This window comes from Gasterosteus aculeatus, chromosome 10 (genome assembly GCF_964276395.1).
Source record: "Gasterosteus aculeatus chromosome 10, fGasAcu3.hap1.1, whole genome shotgun sequence".
Classification (NCBI taxonomy): Eukaryota; Metazoa; Chordata; class Actinopteri; order Perciformes; family Gasterosteidae; genus Gasterosteus; species Gasterosteus aculeatus.
In genome coordinates, this window is record NC_135697.1 from 1,938,654 (window position 1) to 1,959,106 (window position 20,453).

Sequence of the window (20,453 nt, forward strand, 5' to 3'; positions counted from 1 at the left end):
CGTCGGAATGTGATGGCGATCGATGGTAATTTGTGCCCTGGGGTGAATGAGCTACCAAACCCACATTTCTGCATAAGGAACGGTCTGTTGTATAGGGGGGTCCAAGCTAAGGGGGGGGATCTAGTCGAGCAGTTATTGGTGCCAAAGAAGTATGTCTCCCGAGTATTGTATCTAGCACACACGCACCAGCTGGGGGCTCACTTGGGAGTTCAAAAGACATTTGACCGGGTGGTGGCCAGGTTCTACTGGCCGGGGGTGAAAGGTGCCATTGAACAATTTTGCCGTGAATGTCCGGAATGTCAGAAGACGGCACCCCGCCCAAACTTCCGAAACCCCTTAGTACCACTCCCCATCATAGGCACCCCGTTTTCACGCATTGCAATGGATATAGTGGGTCCGTTATCCAAATCCAGCCGGGGCCACAAATATATTTTGGTGATAGTTGACTATGCTACGCGGTACCCGGAAGCCATTCCCCTGCGTACGGCCAATGCGAAGAATGTGGCCCACGAACTCATGATGTTATTTAGCCGGGTAGGGATCGCGGACGAAGTTTTAACGGACCAGGGTACATGTTTTATGTCAAGAGTAATGAGTTCCCTGTACAGATGGCTGAAGATAAAGCGAATACGCACGTCCGTTTACCACCCACAAACGGACGGCCTCGTGGAGAGATTCAACCAGACCCTGAAGAAGATGCTGAAGAAACTGGTGGAGGTAGACGGCAGAGACTGGGACCAGCTCATCCCCTACGTCCTCTTTGCCATTCGAGAGGTTCCCCAGGCGTCCACGGGTTACTCCCCGTTCGAACTACTCTATGGCCGGCGGCCCCGAGGACTTCTAGACCTGGCCAAGGAGGTGTGGGAAAGCCAGCCTTCACCACATCGCAGCGTGATCGAGCATGTGGAGCGGCTTCAGGAGAGGGCTAAAAAGGTGTGGCCAACTGTCCGGGAACACATGGAAAAGGCCCAGGCGGCCCAAGCCCGCACCTACAACCGAGGCGCCACGGTACGGGAGTTCCAGCCTGGAGAGAAGGTCCTGGTGTTGGTCCCCACGACGGAATGCAAGTTCCTGGCAAAATGGCAAGGCCCGTTTGAGGTAGTTGAGCGGGTGGGTCCCGTCAACTACCGGGTAAGTCAGCCGGGCCGGCGAAAAGGCCTTCAGATCTACCACGTGAACATTCTAAAGAAGTGGCATACGGCCGAGCCGCTGCCGTACCCGGCTCTTCTGTCCCCTGTCTCTCCCCAGACTCCAGAGGTGGCCCTTGGAGAGGACCTTGCACCAGGACAGGTCCAGGATATGAAGGAGCTCCTAAGTCGCAGCCGGGACATCTTCTCCGAGCTACCGGGACGCACAAAAGTTGTCCAGCATGACATCGAAACCAGACCAGGGCAAGTGGTCAGACAGAGGCCCTACAGGATACCGGAGGCCCGGCGGACAGCCATACGGGAGGAGGTGAAAAGGATGCTTGACCTCGGCGTGATCGAAGAGTCCTACAGCCCCTGGTCCAGCCCCATTGTCATAGTCCCAAAGCCGGATGGGACCCTGCGGTTCTGCAACGACTTCAGGAAACTGAATGACATTTCAACCTTCGACGCGTATCCCATGCCCCGGGTCGATGAGCTGATTGAGCGATTGGGGCCGGCCAGGTACGTCAGCACCCTGGACCTGACGAAGGGGTACTGGCAGGTCCCTCTGACCCCAAGGGCAAGGCCTAAGACCGCCTTTGCCACCCCAGACGGACTGTTCCAGTACCGGGTCCTACCCTTCGGCGTCCATGGTGCTCCCGCGACCTTCCAGAGGCTTATGGATCAAGTCCTCAGGCCCCTGCGATCATTCGCCGCCGCCTACCTAGATGACATCGTGGTCCACAGCGCAACCTGGGTCCAACACCTGGAGCACCTGGAGGCGGTGCTGGGCGCACTACGACGGGCCGGGCTAACGGCCAATGCAAAGAAGTGCCGACTAGGATGGACCGAAACTGACTACCTGGGCTACACAATAGGGAGGGGCTGCGTGAAGCCCCAGGTACGGAAGATCGAGAAGATCCAACAGTGGCCACACCCAGTGACGAAGAAGCAAGTGAAGTCCTTCCTGGGGTTAGTGGGCTACTACCAGAAATTTGTGAAAAACTTTGCCACAGTCGCAGCCCCCCTCCACGAACTGACCCGGAAGAATCTGCCCCACCATGTGAAGTGGACCAGGGAGGCTGAAGAGGCGTTCCAGACCCTGAAGAAAGCCCTGTGTGAGGAACCGGTGTTGGTGGCCCCTGACTTCTCGAAGCCCTTTGTCCTCCACACGGACGCCTCTGGGACCGGCATTGGAGCAGTCTTGGCCCAGAACGTCGACGGGGACGAACACCCGGTGACCTACATCAGCCGGAAGCTGCTGCCACATGAGAAGACCTATGCCACGGTCGAGAAGGAAGGCCTGGCCGTGAAATGGGCCATCCATCACCTACGGTACTACTTGTGGGGCAGGGAATTCACCCTCATTACAGACCACGCACCCCTGAAGTGGATGGCCCTCAATAAGGATCGGAACGAGCGGGTCACGCGGTGGTTTGTGGAGCTGCAGAACTATAAGTTCAGGGTCGAACACCGGCCCGGAAAAGAGATGCAGCATGCAGATGCCATGTCCCGCATGCACGAAGATGATGACCATGAAGCTCCTGGACCAAGCAAGGAGCTTAGGGGGGGGAAATGTGGAGTCTCTACCCTAGGCTGCCCCCGATCAGGTGAGAGTCTCTATTGCAGCACTGGTGTACGCAGAGGGGGCCGGGTGCAGCTCTTGGGGCGGGTCATCGATGGGAGGTATGTCCCCAGATCCATCCTTGATCAGGGTGATATGCTCCCAGCCCCGCCTGCAGGAGCACGGCTGTGCTGAATTGCCAATCAGGGTGTCGGCATAACAGGAGCTGCACCCTGGCCTCTCTGTGTGTGCCTGGCTCGTATCCAGAGCAGAGCTCTCACCATCGGGCGGTAAGTTGAGACTCCACGTTGTTCGACCCTGTTAGTCATGTTGTGATCACCCCCTGACTAACGACCACCCTTTTTGTCCCAGGCAACGACGGGAAACCGAGGACGTTTTAAGTTGGTCTTTGATACGTGTTTGAGCCGGAGGGACCGGCAGCACGCGGACGGCGTCCTCATCCTATTTTTTTGTTTTGTTGGAAATAAAGCCACGCTGACGGCGTGTTCACCCTTCCCCTCCTAAACTTTGTGGTTGTTTTGGACCCAGACGCATCACAGATGTTACACAATTGCGCATGTTGCACCTCTGGCCAGATCCAACCACTCATGTCACAGTGAGTAAAAGCACACACATGCCAATGAATCTGACAAAAGTAAATTGAGCAAAGGCAAATTGAGGAAAACAATGTGTTAGTCAATAGTCCAGGCAGAAAGCAGAAGCAAGCATGACTGGGAGAAGGTTGTACGTCCATTAGAGTAGCAACACAGGGCGACTGGCGCAGTGACTGGAGAGGGTCCTCTGGTAACCACAGGATTGGCCAATTTGATGCCCAGCTGGTATGTGCCCTGTGTCGTAGTGTCAGCTCATTCACATTTAATAAAAGCATCAACTAAATGGTAAGTAATGTAATGTAACATGCTTGAACGTTTTAACCTCAAGAGAGCAGTGCAGTAGAAACTGTTTGCCATGTTGCGCCAAGAGAGTAATGAAAATGCTAATAGTGATGATGGCCACTGTGATATCCCCAGAGGGTTTTGATGCAAGCGGATAAAAAAACAACTCTTTCGAGCACAATACAACCTTCCTCAGGAGCTGCTGGTACTGCTTTACGCCGCCATCATCCAGTATGTTCTATGTTCTTCCATCTCTGTGTGGTTTGGATCGGCCACAAAACAGGACAGGAACTGACTACAGAGGATCATCAAGTCTGCAGAGAATCATTTTCTCCAGCCTTCCCTCCATCCTGCCCCTGTACATCTGTAGAGTCAGGAAATGGGCAGGAAAGATTACTGCAGGCTCCGCCCCTTTGGTAGTCACTACAGAGCACTGTACGCCAAAAGCACAGGAACAGTTTCTTCCCACAGGCTGTGTCCCTTGTGAAAAATGAACCAGTTATATTGCACCTACATTTGCACTTTACCTCAATCTGTTGTTGCTGTGTGTGTGTGTGTGTTTATTTATATATAAACAAGAACATAATTAAAACATAATGCAACAACAGTGAATTCTATTCAGTTATTCTTATATATACATATTTTATTGGATACTGTACAGTACCAGTCAAAATTTGACACTTTCTCATTGAATTGAATGAGCATTGTATAGTTGTTAAATGTTCATACCCTCACATGTCTTTACTTTTTGTGTTTATATGTGTTTAATTATTTTGTTCATTTGGATAAAAAGACTGTCGACAGACAAAAATACAGTAAAGAGCAAAGGAAAAACTGGAGTAAAATGTAATGTGTGCTTAAGCATACATGGACAAGAAAGCTGATTCTGATGTAGCCATCCTCCCCATATATATTTATATATATATATATATTATATATATGGGGAGGATGGCTACATCAGAGATATATAAATATATATATTATATATATATACATATATATGCCTATGCTCCTATCTGTACCATATGTGTCCCCATGGCAACATCCCCCAGTCGTGAAAACGTCACAGCTGTGTTTTTCATTGTCCACATAACATGCTGCTAAAGGGAAACCGGCCTTGTTCCTTGTAGTAAATACCAACTACAAAGTGAGTGTTTTTTTTCCACTTTGTCATTTCCCTCGGAGATTCGGGAAGGTTTTATGAAGTTAACGATTAGCTAGGGCTCCGATTTAACCACGTTATTTGAACTCCCAGTTGTCAGGTAGCCTGCTAAGCTATCCCAGCTGTGCTTTGTGGCTAGCACTTGGTACTGCTAACAATGCTAATCTGTCATTTTGTTTAAAGTTTAGCACTTGGCTGGGTATTTTACTGTTTGGAGCAACCAGAATATTCAATGAGTTTTGCACACCCAGATCTGCGAAAAGCTAACAGGAGTGCACAACGCCGTAATTTAACGCGAATGGCCACTGCTAATGCTAGTTAGCTAATGCACCTTTAGCTAGTCAGTTACTTTACTGGGATAACTATGATTTCGGGATGCGACACAGCTTGCGATAAATGTGTCAGTGAGGTCTTTCCGCAAAATGTCTGTGTACGCAGAAACCTGTCGGATTTACTATGAGCTCAACGAGCAGGACTTTTGAAGCTTTTCGGCTAGCGGTGCTCTTTGTCTGCTATTACTTGCTAACAGCTAACTAGGTGCGCACGTGATGTTCACGAATGATATTTGTCCGAATTATTAGCATTAGAGTTGTCCGTAATGACAGCTACCTAAAGCCAATTCAACCTGTGTATCGCAATTATGTTTTCACTGCCTTATTAGAAGTCCATTCAAAGGTCTGGAAAATGTAAACAAACATCAGGCGGGAGGCGTTCTCCTACGAGGAGGAACGGAACCAGAACCCCCTCAAACCACCCAAAACGGTGGTTTTTGGTGACCCAAAAAGTAATTCAATAAAAAAAAAACATAATCATGAATTCTTGAATCGAACTGAATTGATGTAAACAAAGGCAGCGTTTAACAACTGCAAAACTGAACAACCTTATTTTTCAAACTGTCACAGCACAAGCACGCGCATCTACTCCCATACCGCACTATAACTCCCATGGAGAATCTGTCTTAGTTAATTGTGTTACTTGATCGCTTAATCAAAAAAGCAATGACAAAGTTCTGAAATGGTTTAAATCTAAATCGCTCATCGCAACCTAGCAGATTCTTTTAGTACTCTTCACACCGCATAGATAGATTTAAAGAGGAGGACACAACTGAAATTCCTTTGATTCATCTCCCTTTCTTCCCCTGTTTTTTATTGTCATTCATCTGATCTGTGTGGGAGTTGCTTCAGGCAACAAACATTTTAATTAGAGGTTTCCTCAGGTCCTCTCCAGATACTGGCCCACTCAAAAGTGTTTCCTCGTGTGTTGTTGTCCTGTAGTGGACCGCAGTGTGAAGCGCCGGCAGGTGAAGCCCCTCGCTGCCTCCCTCCTCGATGCCTTGGACTATGACAGCTCTGACGACAGTGACTTTGAAGTGGGAGATGCTTCAGGTAAGCACAGTCTTTTTGTGATATTTAAAGGTAACGTTTTTTTTATTAAAGACCTTCAAAAGAGGCTTCAGTAGGACCGTATTGTGAGCCCTCATCTTTGGAATCCTCATTCAAGGATCTGGAACCACTGCCACTGGACTGCAATAAGTCATTTTTTTATTATTTTGAAGTCACCGTCTTGAAGTATTCTATTCTAAATACCCCTCACAATCTCCCAAAGCCTGAAGTGACATCTTGAAATGTCTTGTTTTGTGTCATTGTGTGGTGGTTCACTCCTCTGATTAAGGTGTCATATTTCTGTGTCCCGACAGGATCGGACGGCACGGGCAACAACAGCGACGAGGAAGGCTCCAAAGCCAGTGCTGCGGGTTCAGGGACCGATGAGGACAACAACAACGCCGTTTCTGCAGACAACGGCATCGACGAAGACGAGGCCAAAGACCTCGCTGCCGAGGACAACCTGACGGAAGACGAAAGGAAAACCAAAGAGCAGGCGTCCTCGGACAGCTCCACCAAAGACACCCCTGCCGCTGAACCCCCCAAAGGACGACGCAGGAGCAAAAAGGTGTCAGAGTCTGAACCAGCCGCGGGGGCCTGCACGGAATCCACCTCGACGTCCACGTGTGGCAGCGTGAATACTGAGGAGCCTCAGGCCGAGCCCAAGAAATGGAATTTCCGGAGGAATCGGCCCCTTCTGGACTTCACTACGATGGAAGAACTGAACGAGATGGACGACTACGACAGCGAAGACGACAACGACTGGAGACCCGTGGCAGGGAAGAAAAAAGGCAAAGCCGGCGGTCAGAAAGAAGGTGCCGAGGAGGAGGAGGACGGGGGCAGCGGCAGCGCCAGTGAGGATGATGAGGACGATGATAACGATGAGGACGATGACAACGACGACGACGAAGATGAAGATGATGACAAGGAGGACGGGGATGACGCCACCACCACCAACACTACCACCACCCCCACCAACAACAACAACAACAACAACAACAGTAGCAGTGAGAGTGACAAAGATGTGAAAAAGCCCAAGAAGAAGACTAAGAGCACCAACGCTTTTTATGAAGAGCTGACGAATGACAGCATGTCCCAAGGAAAGGGCAATGAGGTGACAAATGATATTGTGCATATTTCATACTTTCAAGACATATTTAGTTTCTAAATCATATGTCTATAGTCATGTATCATTCCTTCCATGTGCAGTGCACTAAAATAAAATGGACTTGCATATCGAATAAGTCGCATACAGCCTACAAATGATTACAATTTAACGTCCCAAGTATATGATTGACTTCTATCAACATATCAGCCTGTAGCACCATGCAGCCCACATCTTCTTCTAGCCAGTCTCAATTAGAGCTGCAGTGATTATTGATTAGTCCAGTTTATTACAATTTAGATAATTGATTAAATGTATCACTATGTTTTGGGGATTTGAAACCATAGATGGAAAATGGTATTTCTGAGTGAAGAGTCTAAAGCATGAAGAACACAAGCATCAGTCCGTATCAGCCGTATCTTTTTTATCCAACCTTCCCAAACTGAGGACTTGGGAGATTGTTACTTTAGCTTTGTTTTTGCTTTACGTCTAAAAAGTTGACAAGTATATTTAAAAAAACACTTGATGGAAGCTTTGAACGTAATGACTGGAGGGTGTAAGTTTCTTAACAATGGTTGCTGCTTGTTTGTAACCCTTATGATACGGTAGTGAATGATATAAGTCAATTGTGTTATTTCTACATGGTGGTGGACAAACGTTGTGCTCAGACTCCAAACACTCCAATGCTGAGCCACTGAGCTTTAACGCAGTTATGTAACCTCTGCAGATGAGCTGCATATTTGGCCTGCACCTTCTGCTACTTTCTCTGTACGATAGTCCGTAACGCCAAACAACAATATGAGCCACTAAGTCACCGTATAATCCAATGAGAGGTTTCGATGGTATCGGCGTGATTTCTGCCTCTCTTGTTATCTACTCAGCACAGCGTCCACGAGCATTGTATGTGGGATTTACTAACAGTCAGTGACGGGATCTCTGGTCAGATAAGAGGAGGGGGGGGGTACATAAGTGGCTTTACTGTGTCTATTTCCTGATTCCCCAGGATGCATTGCTGGAGCGGTCCCAGACCTGGAACACGCAGCACATCCTCATCTGCTGCGTGTGTCTGGGAGACAACAGCGAGGATGCAGATGAGATCATCCAGTGTGACAACTGTGGGGTTACTGTGCACGAAGGTAGGCTGCTGAGTCACTGACCAAAACAGGATCAATGACTCCTCGGGTCATCTGTTCTACCTGTATGTCCCCGTGCTGTACTAATCTAAATCCACAAGTCAAAGCGAGGCAGACTGAGAAAAGCTGTTGTCTTTCATTTGAACAGAAAAGATCTATCAAACAATAATTTAGCTCCTCTATATGGAATTGGAAAAAAGAATTACTACTATTTGAACAATAATATCAATTGACTTAACTGATGAAATTATTAGTATGCATTGAATTGGATAGTGGTATTATTAAATCAACTCTCACTTGACAGATAATGAATTGATTTAAGTCACTGATCACGAATTCCAGCCATGTCGAATGTGAAGATTTGCGTCTTTGGGTCAAAAGCTCTAAAAAGCTGTGACCATCTTTTATGAAGAATAAAGAATAATAACAAAAAACAAACAGGCCACATATATGAAAATCTATCCTGCATATAACCATGGTCGTGCATGCAGAGCTGCATGTCTTTTGGGGGGCAGAGGTCCCCCAGATTAAGCCTGCTGAACAGGACAGTATCATTTCATGGTCTACGGCTTTGCTAAATTCTCATATTGTATATATGATATCCTGACCTACGACTCTGTAATGTACAAAGTTACGTGAAACACTACATTTTCATGAATTGGTCATCTTTGGTTATAATTTCATCGCATGCAAAACACACCACATAGCACACTCGGACGCTGTGGAAGTGTCTTCGTTGGGTGGGAAACATCCTAATCACCAATTCTCCACAGGCAGACAGTAGATATTAGGAGCAGCTCTTAAGTTTATCTTGTTCGCTGGGTTCCTCTGAGACACGTTTTAATCTCCCTGAAAAAGACACAGACGAGAGAATAACTGGTGCGCAGTAGCTGCTTGAGAGAAGGAGGGAGCTCCTATCTCCCTATCCAAGGGCATGAGCAGTGAATCCTGGCAATCCGCACATGACTTCATGTCTACTATTGTGCTGCTGGAGGTGTAGTCCAGTAGTACAGAATCTGGCCTTTTTATGAGGAATGAAGAACAATATGTTTGAGCTCTGGATTTGGTCGCTGATACTACCGGTAAACCTTTTGGGCTTTGAGTGACATCGGTCCCCTGCTGCTTAGTACAGAGCGGATGCCTTCATTGGTAAATCGTCGAAAAGCCCTTAAATAAGTTACATTTCTATAAAAGATATAAAACAAGTGGTTTAACCGCTGTGTCCTGTTACAGTGATAACCTGACTACCGTGGCAAGCCTTGTCCTGGTGTAGCTCACCTGAGGAAGGGCTCCAGGTGCGGGTGAGAGTAACTCTGAGGTCGTAAGAGAGAACAAGGCTAAAAATGTTTTATAAGGTGTAGTAGTGCTGATGCACTCTGAGGTTGACCAACGACTGGCTGATGAGTAAAAGTGCTACATAATGAATTAAAATAATCATTTTCTTAATGAAAGTTTGTTTAAGATGACATGTTAAATTCCTCCGATATATATATCTTTTTTAATTGTAACAGGTTGGTTATTGGTTTCACTCTCATTACCGCAAAGGTAACTTTTACCCCCACACAGTCAACTTAGTAATAATCAGTTAACCATTAATCAAAATGATTGATACAGCAATCATGACAGCTTTATTTTCTAGCTGGATAAGTAATGGTGGAGATGCCGGAGATGAAGGTGTGCTCATAACCGGTTTACTCATTGTTGGAGATCACAGTGTAGCGTGTTTAAGGTTAACACAAGGTGAAACGAGGACCGACTCTGCGCCAGAGATGACGGATGAGCTGTCTGTATCTGGAGCTCATGCAAGTCGGTCCTGCTGCTCGACTTCACTGCCTCGCTTTGTTCTGGTGTCCGGACACCATTGCTGCCTCTCAGACGAGGAGAGAGGCTGACATGAGAGGTAGGCGCACACGACCTGGGCGAGAGATGAGAAGCTGGAATGAGCAGAGCTCCACAGAGCAAGTCGTTGTCACCAGATGACACAGACCATCTCCCATTTCATTTATTTATATTTGACTGCAAATGTCAGACAAGCCCCTTCTGTCCCGTATTAATGTCTTACGCTTGTGACTTATTCTTATTCGGGCCAACACACTTATCTAGGACCGGTTACTCTACAAAAGGTTGATGTTAAGAATACATTAGAATGTTTTTGTGATCCAGTGAATGTGATGTTGATTTTATATTATGTATTAAATCATTGTATTGTAAATACAGTTATTGCCACACGCCACCTTATTTGTTTAGAAGAAGTGGTACCAATGGATTTGGTATGTTTTTGTCATTGCAATTTTGTGTGTGTGGCGCTAAACCACATGCCTTAAACATCTGTATAACCGGTGAAAAATCTCTCTCATTACATGGTTTCCTTGAACATGGAGGAATGACATGCATCAGGCTTTGGATACGCACACAAAACATCAGGAATATTCTTAGAAATTACACTAACTACACAAATGATTTAGAACATACTAGATATAGTACTCCAACTTAAATGAATAGGATTTTCCGGATGCTTCTCAATGTTTGGGCGCATTAAAAACAACACGCTACCATTTATATGGAAACTAGGAATTTTGGCAAATCAATATATCTTGCCAAAATAATTGGTAGGAATAGACAAAGACTCAATGTTGTGTTTTTGCAGATCCCCCCTCTGGAGACAGATGGCTGGCTAGTTATATTGGTGGTTAAGTTGGTAGTTGACTTGGTAACTAGCTTTTCCTTCCCTAGAGGGACACGGAATGACACGTATAAGTGGCAACCAAACAATGTTAATATTTTGTAACCAGGCTAGTTAGCAAGCTGGCTAACTGGGCTGCTAGCTCCCTCGTTGCACATAACTTGCTACTCTGGTTCCAGAAAATTAATCAAAATGAACCACGTGGTCACATATTACATAAAACCTCTTTTACTCCAGCTCTCTTTGTCATTGACCCTTTTTGAACAGTGGGCATTTTAAGGAAGCTTGAAGTCATTGCATTTTTCTGCAATCAGACTTTGGCCCCTAAATCCCTTTTATTGTCTTATCTACCTAAAAATTGTCCCACATGAAAACAATTAGGTTGATTAGATCCACTCATACCCAATTTATGCAATTTCATAAACCTGTCATGCAGAGATTCTTTTTAAGAATATGCTAGAGTAACTTTGTCCTATGATCCTACCCTAGAAGCACTTGATTTCGGCAGCACTTGTTGGGAGAGAGCCTGTGACAATGAGGGCTTTGACATAGAAAGCACATAGTTTCCGTGACCATTGTACCCTACAAGGAGATGTTTGCACAATCATTTACATTCCCTTTATTCTCTTGATCGTGAACTCACATGTGATGGTGTGTAGATGGATTGATAATTAGGAGAGCCTGCAGCCATCACCAAGGAAAACCCAGCCATGGGTTCACTCTCGTTCTACTCATTCTCACTGCTGGATGAGTCCACGTTAAGAGAGCTTTTGTAAAAGGCAAGCAAACAGTTATTTCTATTAAATCTCAATGCAGTTTAAAGCGCCGTTCTTGGTTCCGTCAACTCTACCTTGCACCCCATTTCTTTTTCCTGCCAAGCTCATCATTCCTGACAAGGATAATCTTTCCTTCAGGGATTATGAAGATATCCTGTCGTCATCACTTTTTGTCAGCTTAGCTCATATTAGCCAGCAAACCGTGGCTTAGCAGTCTGAGCTTTGTATCTCAGTTCAAAAGGAACACCGAAGATTTGTGCCACAGTTCAGCCATAAGTCGGTTAAACCAGCATGGTGGTCCTTCACAACCCCCAGTGCCACGGTTCAAAGCCCAATCAGTGAGGATGAAGTTACTGCAGTGATACCTTTCTTTGAGAAAAATAAATGAGTTGAAGATATGACCTGCCGGCCTCTGAGTAGCGGAATTAAGAATTAGTGATTCAACGGACTGGCGGCAAAGGTCCTCGCAATCATAAAAGGACGTGCGCCCACCAAACAAAGCGTGGAGCTGAATCAACAACTCTGTCCGCCCCTGTGTTTGCTTTCGATGGCTCCCCAGTGCGGCACACGGGGACGGGCATGCAGAACATGAGCTTTTGATTTGTGAGTCTTTCCTATTGCTCAAAAAGCCTGAAGGCTGGTTGAATGAATTAGGAGTTTGAGTGTTATCTCCCCAGTGGAGGCAGGGTACTGATTGCTGGCCTCATTGGTAGTGAAGAGCACGTCTGCCTGGTGTAATAGCTGCCATAGAAACCACATCAGCCAAGTAATTGTTTAGGCAACCTCGGAAAATTAAGAGGACAACATTAAAATTCTTTCGCTTGGCTTCTTCGTACTTCTCTGGGGCACTTTTTAATATCAAATGTTCAATTTGTGTTCTAGCAGATTGACAGCTCAGAGCAAACAAGGTCAATTTATTTTTTTCTATTTGTTACTTTTTGTCTTCTACTTGATTCCCAAAGTGTTACAACAGAAACCACAGGGTTACATGTAGTATACCGTCATAGTTGTATCATGTCGGATAATTAGAATCAGTTTAAGAGAGAATACACATTATAGTTAAACAATGTAGCAGCTGGCTGGATAAACCCTCGGAGCAGCACATGACAAAAGCGTTCCTTCTGCATTTATAGTTTAAAACACAAAGGGGGAGATCAATGAGCGTCCAACAGAGACTGCATTTGCCTTCCATTGTTGTGTACTTTTACTTCTTTCCTCAGTCAAGGGCAAAACTACTAAGCTACTGCAGAGCAGGGAGAAAGTCCACGCTATCTCTTTCCATTTGATGATTGATGGATTGTGAATTGACGAATGACAACACTCGAGACTGCACAGGTTTCTTGGATGTTTATCATTTTCCCTGGTTCATGCAAATTGTAATAGAGAAAACAACATTTTTTGCACATTATATTTTAGTTATCTGAATTTGCACTTTATTACCACCCAGTTCTTATTCTGTACACGTGGTCATCATGTCTGGTTATCTATTTGTACTCACCATATTAATTTATTAAACCATGAATGGGAGGAGAGGTTGTAAAGGCTGTGAGCCTTCAGATTGGCTTATTTTGCTCAGACTATCGTTAATACTGTTCACTCACTTCACTTGTATAGAATGGATTGTTTATTTTCACCAGAGTCCAAAGGATTGGAAAAGCAGAGTAAATGTAAAGACCTTCATAGATAATAGATTAAAAAAAATAAGGGATGTGAACGGTCCACTCATAATGCTGATTTTCCTCTACCTTTTCCTGGTGAAGTTAATAGCAACACAATAATGCCATTCCGCCGGCCTCTCTCTGTGTTTCCAGGATGTTACGGTGTGGACGGCGAGAGCGACTCCATCATGAGCTCAGCCTCGGAGAACTCCACAGAGCCTTGGTTCTGTGACGCCTGCAAGAACGGAGTGACTCCAAGCTGTGAGCTGTGCCCCAACCAGGACGGCATCTTCAAAGAGACGGACGCCGGAAGGTGGGATACAACGAGAGGCAAACAACGCCCAATGACCTGACCTGAGGCAACTTATGTTCAATCTGAATGGTGCACACAGTGTTGTCTGCATTGGAGGAAAGTTGGATAAAGGAGGCGAGAGAGAGAACTGGCAGAGGAATGAGAGAGGCGGATGGAGGGAGGAGAAGAGATACAGAAAGAAAGGGAGTGCGAGAAAAGAGTGTGTTATGTGAAGCGTGGAGACTTCAGCCACGTTATCGCTGATAGTGCTCCTCAGCTAGGCTGCACCCGAATTTACTACTTCACTAGAGCATGAAAAACACAGCAAATTAAACTGTGAAGCGGTTGCTTGCTAGAGATGGATATCTTTATATTGGACTTCGGATTCTCTTCCCTAAAGTCCGCATTTGAAATTGTGTCACACCAAAGCACAGCTCGAGTCTGGGGCCACATACATTTACGAAACCATTTCTTTTTGAAGTGTCTGAGAACTAACTGCAGCCATTTTTGACAAACAAAGTTCCTCGTTTTCTGCAGCAATCCACTGTACTAAATGCAAAAAATAACCACTGTCATAGATATAAATCAATGTGATGGTGATGCTTAAAATCACTCAAATCAATTCATTCTAAATGTCACCTTTCTACTAGGACAGTGCAAGGTTTCCAAACTAATGTGTTGTAGTGCTCTTTCTGTTAACCTTCAACAAACCAGTTCATCAAGCTATTGGTTTCTTTCTTTCTTTTTTATAGGTGGGTGCATGTGGTCTGTGCACTTTATGTCCCCGGAGTAGCATTTGGAGACATCGATAAGCTGCGACCGGTAACGCTCACAGAGATGAATTACTCAAAATATGGGGCCAAGGCAAGTACTCCTTTTACTTATGGTGGGATTGTAAATTAATGTGTATGTCACATGTGCCACATCCTGCAGGGGCCACCTTTTGATTACATCATGAATGTATATAAAAATATATATTGATTCTATTTCATTATTCCTGCTTCGTCAACTAGAAGTACAACTTGTACATTTTCATTAATGAAAGCCTCAGGTATGGAAGCCTATTTTTGCTTAAAAGACAGATTTATTGTGTAGATATAGCATTGTTGTAAGTTGTAGCTACTATGTGATTATTTTGATGTACTGAGCTAGGACTGAGGTATTAGGTTATTAGTTGGATAAAGCTTATTATTTTGAGATTCTTAAGTCAATATTTTGAGACATGACTAGTTTCATTGAGTTTATCATCATAATGGCTTACAGCAGCGGTTCCCAAACTCAAGAATGCCCAATTTGAAATCTGAAAATCTTTTGCGGCCCACCCAAACCTTTAATCACAAATCTGATCAAAACATAAACTAAGGATGATTAAATGACCTTAAGAATTTGACCAATTAAAAATGTATTAACCGACAAGGTATGTTTTTTATACCATTTTCTCCGGAGCTCATATATATTTACTTTAATACTATAAGAGGGCGCCCCATTTGACATTGTTTTGTTTGGCGGCGCCTTTTGTTGAATAACGGCAGGCGGACAAGAGCAGCCGTTTCGAGCAAGAGCCTTATTGTTTTATTAATCTGTTTGTTTAAATTGTTTGTGCTTCATCAATTAATGTTTCACATAACTAATGTGCCGCTAGAATTGTTCAAATAATACCTAAACTGAGAAAAAGATGTGCATTTTGTATCTTGTCAGTTATCAATCGTAATTTAAATCATGAATATTTTTATATTAATTTCAAACTTTTCAAAATTGAAAATAAATTAAAAACATTTTATTTATTTATTGTAAATGACCTCTCGTGGCCCACCTGCAGTCCACAGGAAAATAAATTAAAAACATTTTATTTATTTATTGTAAATGACCTCTCGTGGCCCACCTGCAGTCCGCGGCCCACACTTCGCTGGCTTACAGGATCTATTCCTTTTCATCGCGTTGACTGAAATTTGCTTCCTTATGGCGAAAAACCCTTGTTGAAAGAATGAGATTAAGTTGAAGTGTCAGGTGAAGAGTAAAAGAAGCAAGCAGTTGAAATGTCACTTTATGTGGAAGCCAGGAGCTGTCATTTAGCTGGAGAAATATCTGTGGAATTGGAAGCGCTGCAGATGGTTGTCTCACAGAAAATGACATTAGACTCGTCAGTAGGTGTAAGTTAGGCCTTTCTCACAAAGGACTTTCAGACTGGTCACTGCAGGTGGATGCTCTGTTCTACTGGTAACTCACAATGCCTCTGTGCATTCCAAGTGAGTGATGGTGAGCCTGAAATCAGAGCAGCTAAAATGATTTCATGATTTGCATGTTAATGTGGAAAAGGCCTATTGGTAACAATAGTCACACTCTCCCTGTTATTACATTCAGGAGTGCAGCTTCTGTGAGGACGCCCGCTTTGCCCGAACCGGCGTGTGCATCAGCTGTGATGCAGGAATGTGCCGTTCTTATTTCCATGTCACCTGTGCACAGAGAGAGGGGCTGCTGTCTGAGGCCGCAGCAGAGGAGGTGAGTGCTTCATTCAAGAGTGAAATTGTGAAAAATTGTGGGTCGTTGTGGCGCAGGGGTAAAGAGGGTGCGCTGGGAACCGCAAGGTTAGTGGTTCGAGTACCGGCTGCCCCATGTCCCATGTCGAAGGATCCCTGAGCAAGACACCTATCCTCTAATTGCTCCCCGGGCAAAAATTTAAAAAGCCATGGGTTAAAAATGCAATGTAAGTCGCTTTGATAAATGACCTGTAATGTGATGCATGCTCTATGCAACTATCCCAACAACCAATCACGTTAATGTAATATTCAAATGTATGTAAAGACCTATGTAAAGACCAGCCCTGCTCTTGGCACTTTGGCCGCACATTAAGACCAATGTGACCAATCGCAGACCGGTCCGTATTGGTAAAATAAAGTCCGAATCTGTGAATATTTTTCAATACGGATCGACTTTTGGAAAATCGAAGTAATGAGACAAGATGTGCGCAGGCTCCTCCATAGTTCGGTAAAGTTGGCAATACATTCACAGATTCAGACAGACGGTCTGCGAGCTGGACGCATTGGTCTTAATGTGCCGGCAATGATGGTAAATGATGGTTGTAGCTGGTTGTCATCTACGGTCCACTAGGATTACAGAGATGTGTCGTTTGTGTTTGGACAACATTTTATTTCAGAATTTCGACTTTCAATCCCCTTTCTTTAGTGCGGAAATGGGCTTCTATAGTTGTGTGAATGTATAACTCCAACCAATCCAAAGACGGGGTTTGTAGATGTAGAGATACCATGGTGACTGGCTCCGCCCCCTTACTGTCAAAAAGAACAACAGCGAGTGCGTAGAAAACATCTTCGAGCAGCGATTCTCCTCGCGAGCGAGGAAGTTCACGTTCTGCGAGCGAGCAAATATCGGACCTTTTGCTCCCGCGAGACGGACATTTGCTCGCGGATTTACGCGCGCGCAGCAACCTGATTTGCGCTCTCGATTTTGACAGTGATTTGCCGCCATACTTGTCCTACAGCATCACACTGGACGGTCAAGGTTAGGTACTTTAATTAGCAGAACGATGTCATTTCTACCATATGATCACTTAACAAAGTTATTGTGAGTTATTGTTACAAAGAGTTACTGAAACCTGGTACTTCTGCACGGTTGCAGATAATGGTCGAGCTATACAAATTCTTAGTATAATAAGATGTGTAGAATAAGATTCCAGCGTTTTTTGTGCTTGTTTGATGCCAACATATCCAATAACTCCAGAGACTAAAAGTCTAAATGTACTGGAAGAAAAAGTTCAATAGAAGCTTTTAATGTAAGAGATGACATTCTGTACATCCCTAACCCCGTGTGGGTCGGTCAGTTGTGGTATTGATTAATGGATATTAGCTACAAGCGGGTAGCTAATAGACCGATTTTTTTAGTTCTACCTAACTCATTAATAATTAATACTCTCTACCAGTGGCGGCTGGTCAAAACATTCTAGGTCATCCAATCGCTTTTAGCAAATATCCCAGTATGATTAAATGCATAAACATAGGTATCAAAAATACTTTACTATTTTGCAGTTACATATTTAACATCAAACCGTTTTTGGGGCAGAGATTCTACTGAGTTACGTTTGGTTCTTGTAGGAGTGGTGCTCGCGCTTGCCATTGTCTTGTCTAAAAGGACGCCTGCAGAACGGAGCCCCGGAGTTTGTCGCACTTATTGGCTCGTCCAAGATTCATAGAACTGCAATTCCCTAAGTAACTTTCCTTTCTGTCATTTGATCCTTACTGAGGCTACGTTTTACACAGGATGACTTATACCGAGAGTCATGAGAGATCCTTAGTGCCTACCTAGTACAGCCCACTCACCACGTTATGTACTCTGTGATGTCCATGAGGCCACAGCACATAGTTACTCCACAGGCACACCTTCAATAAGTACATTTTCAGACAGGTGTTCAGTGGGATGACATTTTTTACATGACTTTAATTGCAACTTAACTGCTTGGCGGAAGCAGATTACCTTAAAGTATTTCAGCAAGAACTGGGGTTCTGATACTTATCATCAATTTGGCTGAGCTGTTGATGTCAGTAAAAGAAAATCCTACTTAATCCATTCAAACCGCTTAAAACCCCTTAATCCATTCAGTTGCACTGAAAGGCTTCTATCCATATTCTATGTTGTCCACTTGTTGCCAGCAGCCAGAACAACTTGCCTTTTGTGTTGTTAAGTGAGGAACGAAGAGGAGTGCGTTTGAAAAGGTCACCGTGGTAAAAAACTTTAAACAACAAAGTTCCCATTCTTTACCTATGATTAAAACTGTGAATGCACATGTTTGTTTCCTCAGGAGATTGCCGATCCGTTCTTTGCGTATTGCAAACAGCATGCGGACCGCTTTGACAGGAAGTGGAAAAGGAAGAACTATCTTGCCTTACAGTCGTACTGCAAAGTCTCTCTGCAGGAGAGAGAGAAACAGCTCACGCCGGAAGCCCAGGTAAGGCTCATTCATTAATGTCAGCTCCTCCATCTAAAAAGGCTCATCGGACTTCACACAGAGAGGAAATCGAGGAGAGTATCCCAGAGTCCACACTGCGTGCTGATGTTTACATTCACTGTGGAGTGGTGGAGACCAGGTCTGTGGTCCAAAGTCATTTTTGTTTAGGAAGCTTCCTTCTGAGTGGAATGCCACCACAAAAAGGGCTGTTTGAATTCTGGAAATACAAAGGAAAGGCACTTGATTGCTTCCCTTCTCAATTCCATTAACATAGGCAACACAGGACCCTCCATTACCAATTCTTTGTGGCTGCAGCATTTAAAGTGACGCTGCATTTGGCCGTCAGTGAAAATAAAATTGATGCTTTGGCTGCACAGGTTTAACAGTTATTAGGATTCAGTCCAAAACATGTAACAAATAACAATTAAAAAAAATAATATCAAATACAACTGTGAATATAGCAAACCGTCTCAATAACAAGAAGCTAACAACATCGGCCTATAACAATATATTTAACTATTAAGAAAGCAAACTAAAAGCAAACCGTTGCCCCTACGTTATTTCAGAAAGGAAATATTGAAAAGTTTCATTGATTTTGCACAACTGAATTGTCAGCGTTAATCGTGAAGTGTGTCAGCAGCAGGATGAAAGGAGCTCCAGTTTTTCTCCCACGCATCACAAGTGAAGCTGCCACTCACTACATATGTTCTTCATAACGCTCTCCATGTCAGACCTAAGTGAGCAACATCTAATCCGTAGTTTAGTGAAATATGTCGGATCATCGAAGCACCTGGGTTCCTTCTTCCTAACGTCTCATGAATTCACCTTCAGGTTTTTTTTGACTTCATGACATTGCAATAGAAAGTGGTCTGGAAGAGATGATACAAATGTGAAGATATGCCCATCCTACCGCAGGCCCGAATCACTACCCGCCTGCAGCAGTACAGGGCGAAAGCGGAGCTGTCCAGGAACACTCGACCTCAGGCCTGGGTCCCCCGGGAGAAGCTGCCGCGACCCCTGACCTCGAGTGCCTCGGCCATCAGGAAGCTGATGAGGAAAGCTGAGCTGATGGGCATCAGCACAGACATCTTCCCCGTGGACACGTCCGATACTAACGCCAGCCTGGACGGACGCAGGAAGCACAAGCAGCCCGCCCTCACAGCGGACTTTGTCAACTACTACCTGGGTGAGGAAACTCTCTGCAAGGGTCCAGGGTGAAATATGAAGAAAAGTGACTCGCATATTTGTGGATAAGAATTTATAGCATCAATAACATTCTAGAGCAAGCAACTTCTAATAGATTTTGTAATCTAAAGTGCTAAATGAAGTCCAGTCTCACAATAATATTCTGAACAAAGATGAAAGAGGTGTGCATCCCCCTACAGTATATACATGGTTAATTAAAAGGACAGTTTGGGGCTTCTTAGAGGGTTTGTCGTACTCGTACATCGTCATTGCGTTTCCTACAACCCCAGTTTAGATAAACGGGCAGGAGGACTGGGTTTAGTACACTGACTGGTTAACAACTTCAAAACAAACCACCTGGCACTTCTAGTTATTGTGTCCTCTGTGTGGAGGTGTTTTCTTCCTCCCTAAATAAATGATTGGGATGACAGATTTGTAAGGAGCCACGCCAGTAACCTTGAGAGCATTCTTCATTAGCCTGTAGCCGTCAGCCTATCTGCCATCAGTGCACTCTCCCATGTGCCTTTTCCTAT

General features: G+C 44.6%; 1 protein-coding gene across 2 annotated transcripts in view; it reads left to right on the forward strand.

The window, feature by feature from the left end:
* The first annotated feature begins 4,605 nt into the window (after positions 1 to 4,605).
* The window catches only part of phf14 (PHD finger protein 14), a 61,139-nt gene continuing 45,291 nt past the window's right edge, over positions 4,606 to 20,453 (forward strand). For both annotated transcript variants that reach the window (XM_078080686.1, XM_078080687.1), the window contains exons 1-9: positions 4,606 to 4,734; positions 6,024 to 6,134; positions 6,446 to 7,245; positions 8,240 to 8,372; positions 13,640 to 13,799; positions 14,531 to 14,642; positions 16,140 to 16,277; positions 18,589 to 18,735; positions 19,651 to 19,921. In XM_078080686.1, coding sequence (XP_077936812.1) covers position 4,734; positions 6,024 to 6,134; positions 6,446 to 7,245; positions 8,240 to 8,372; positions 13,640 to 13,799; positions 14,531 to 14,642; positions 16,140 to 16,277; positions 18,589 to 18,735; positions 19,651 to 19,921 — 1,873 coding nt within the window. In that variant the 5' untranslated portion in view covers positions 4,606 to 4,733. The remainder of the gene's footprint in view (positions 4,735 to 6,023; positions 6,135 to 6,445; positions 7,246 to 8,239; positions 8,373 to 13,639; positions 13,800 to 14,530; positions 14,643 to 16,139; positions 16,278 to 18,588; positions 18,736 to 19,650; positions 19,922 to 20,453) is intronic.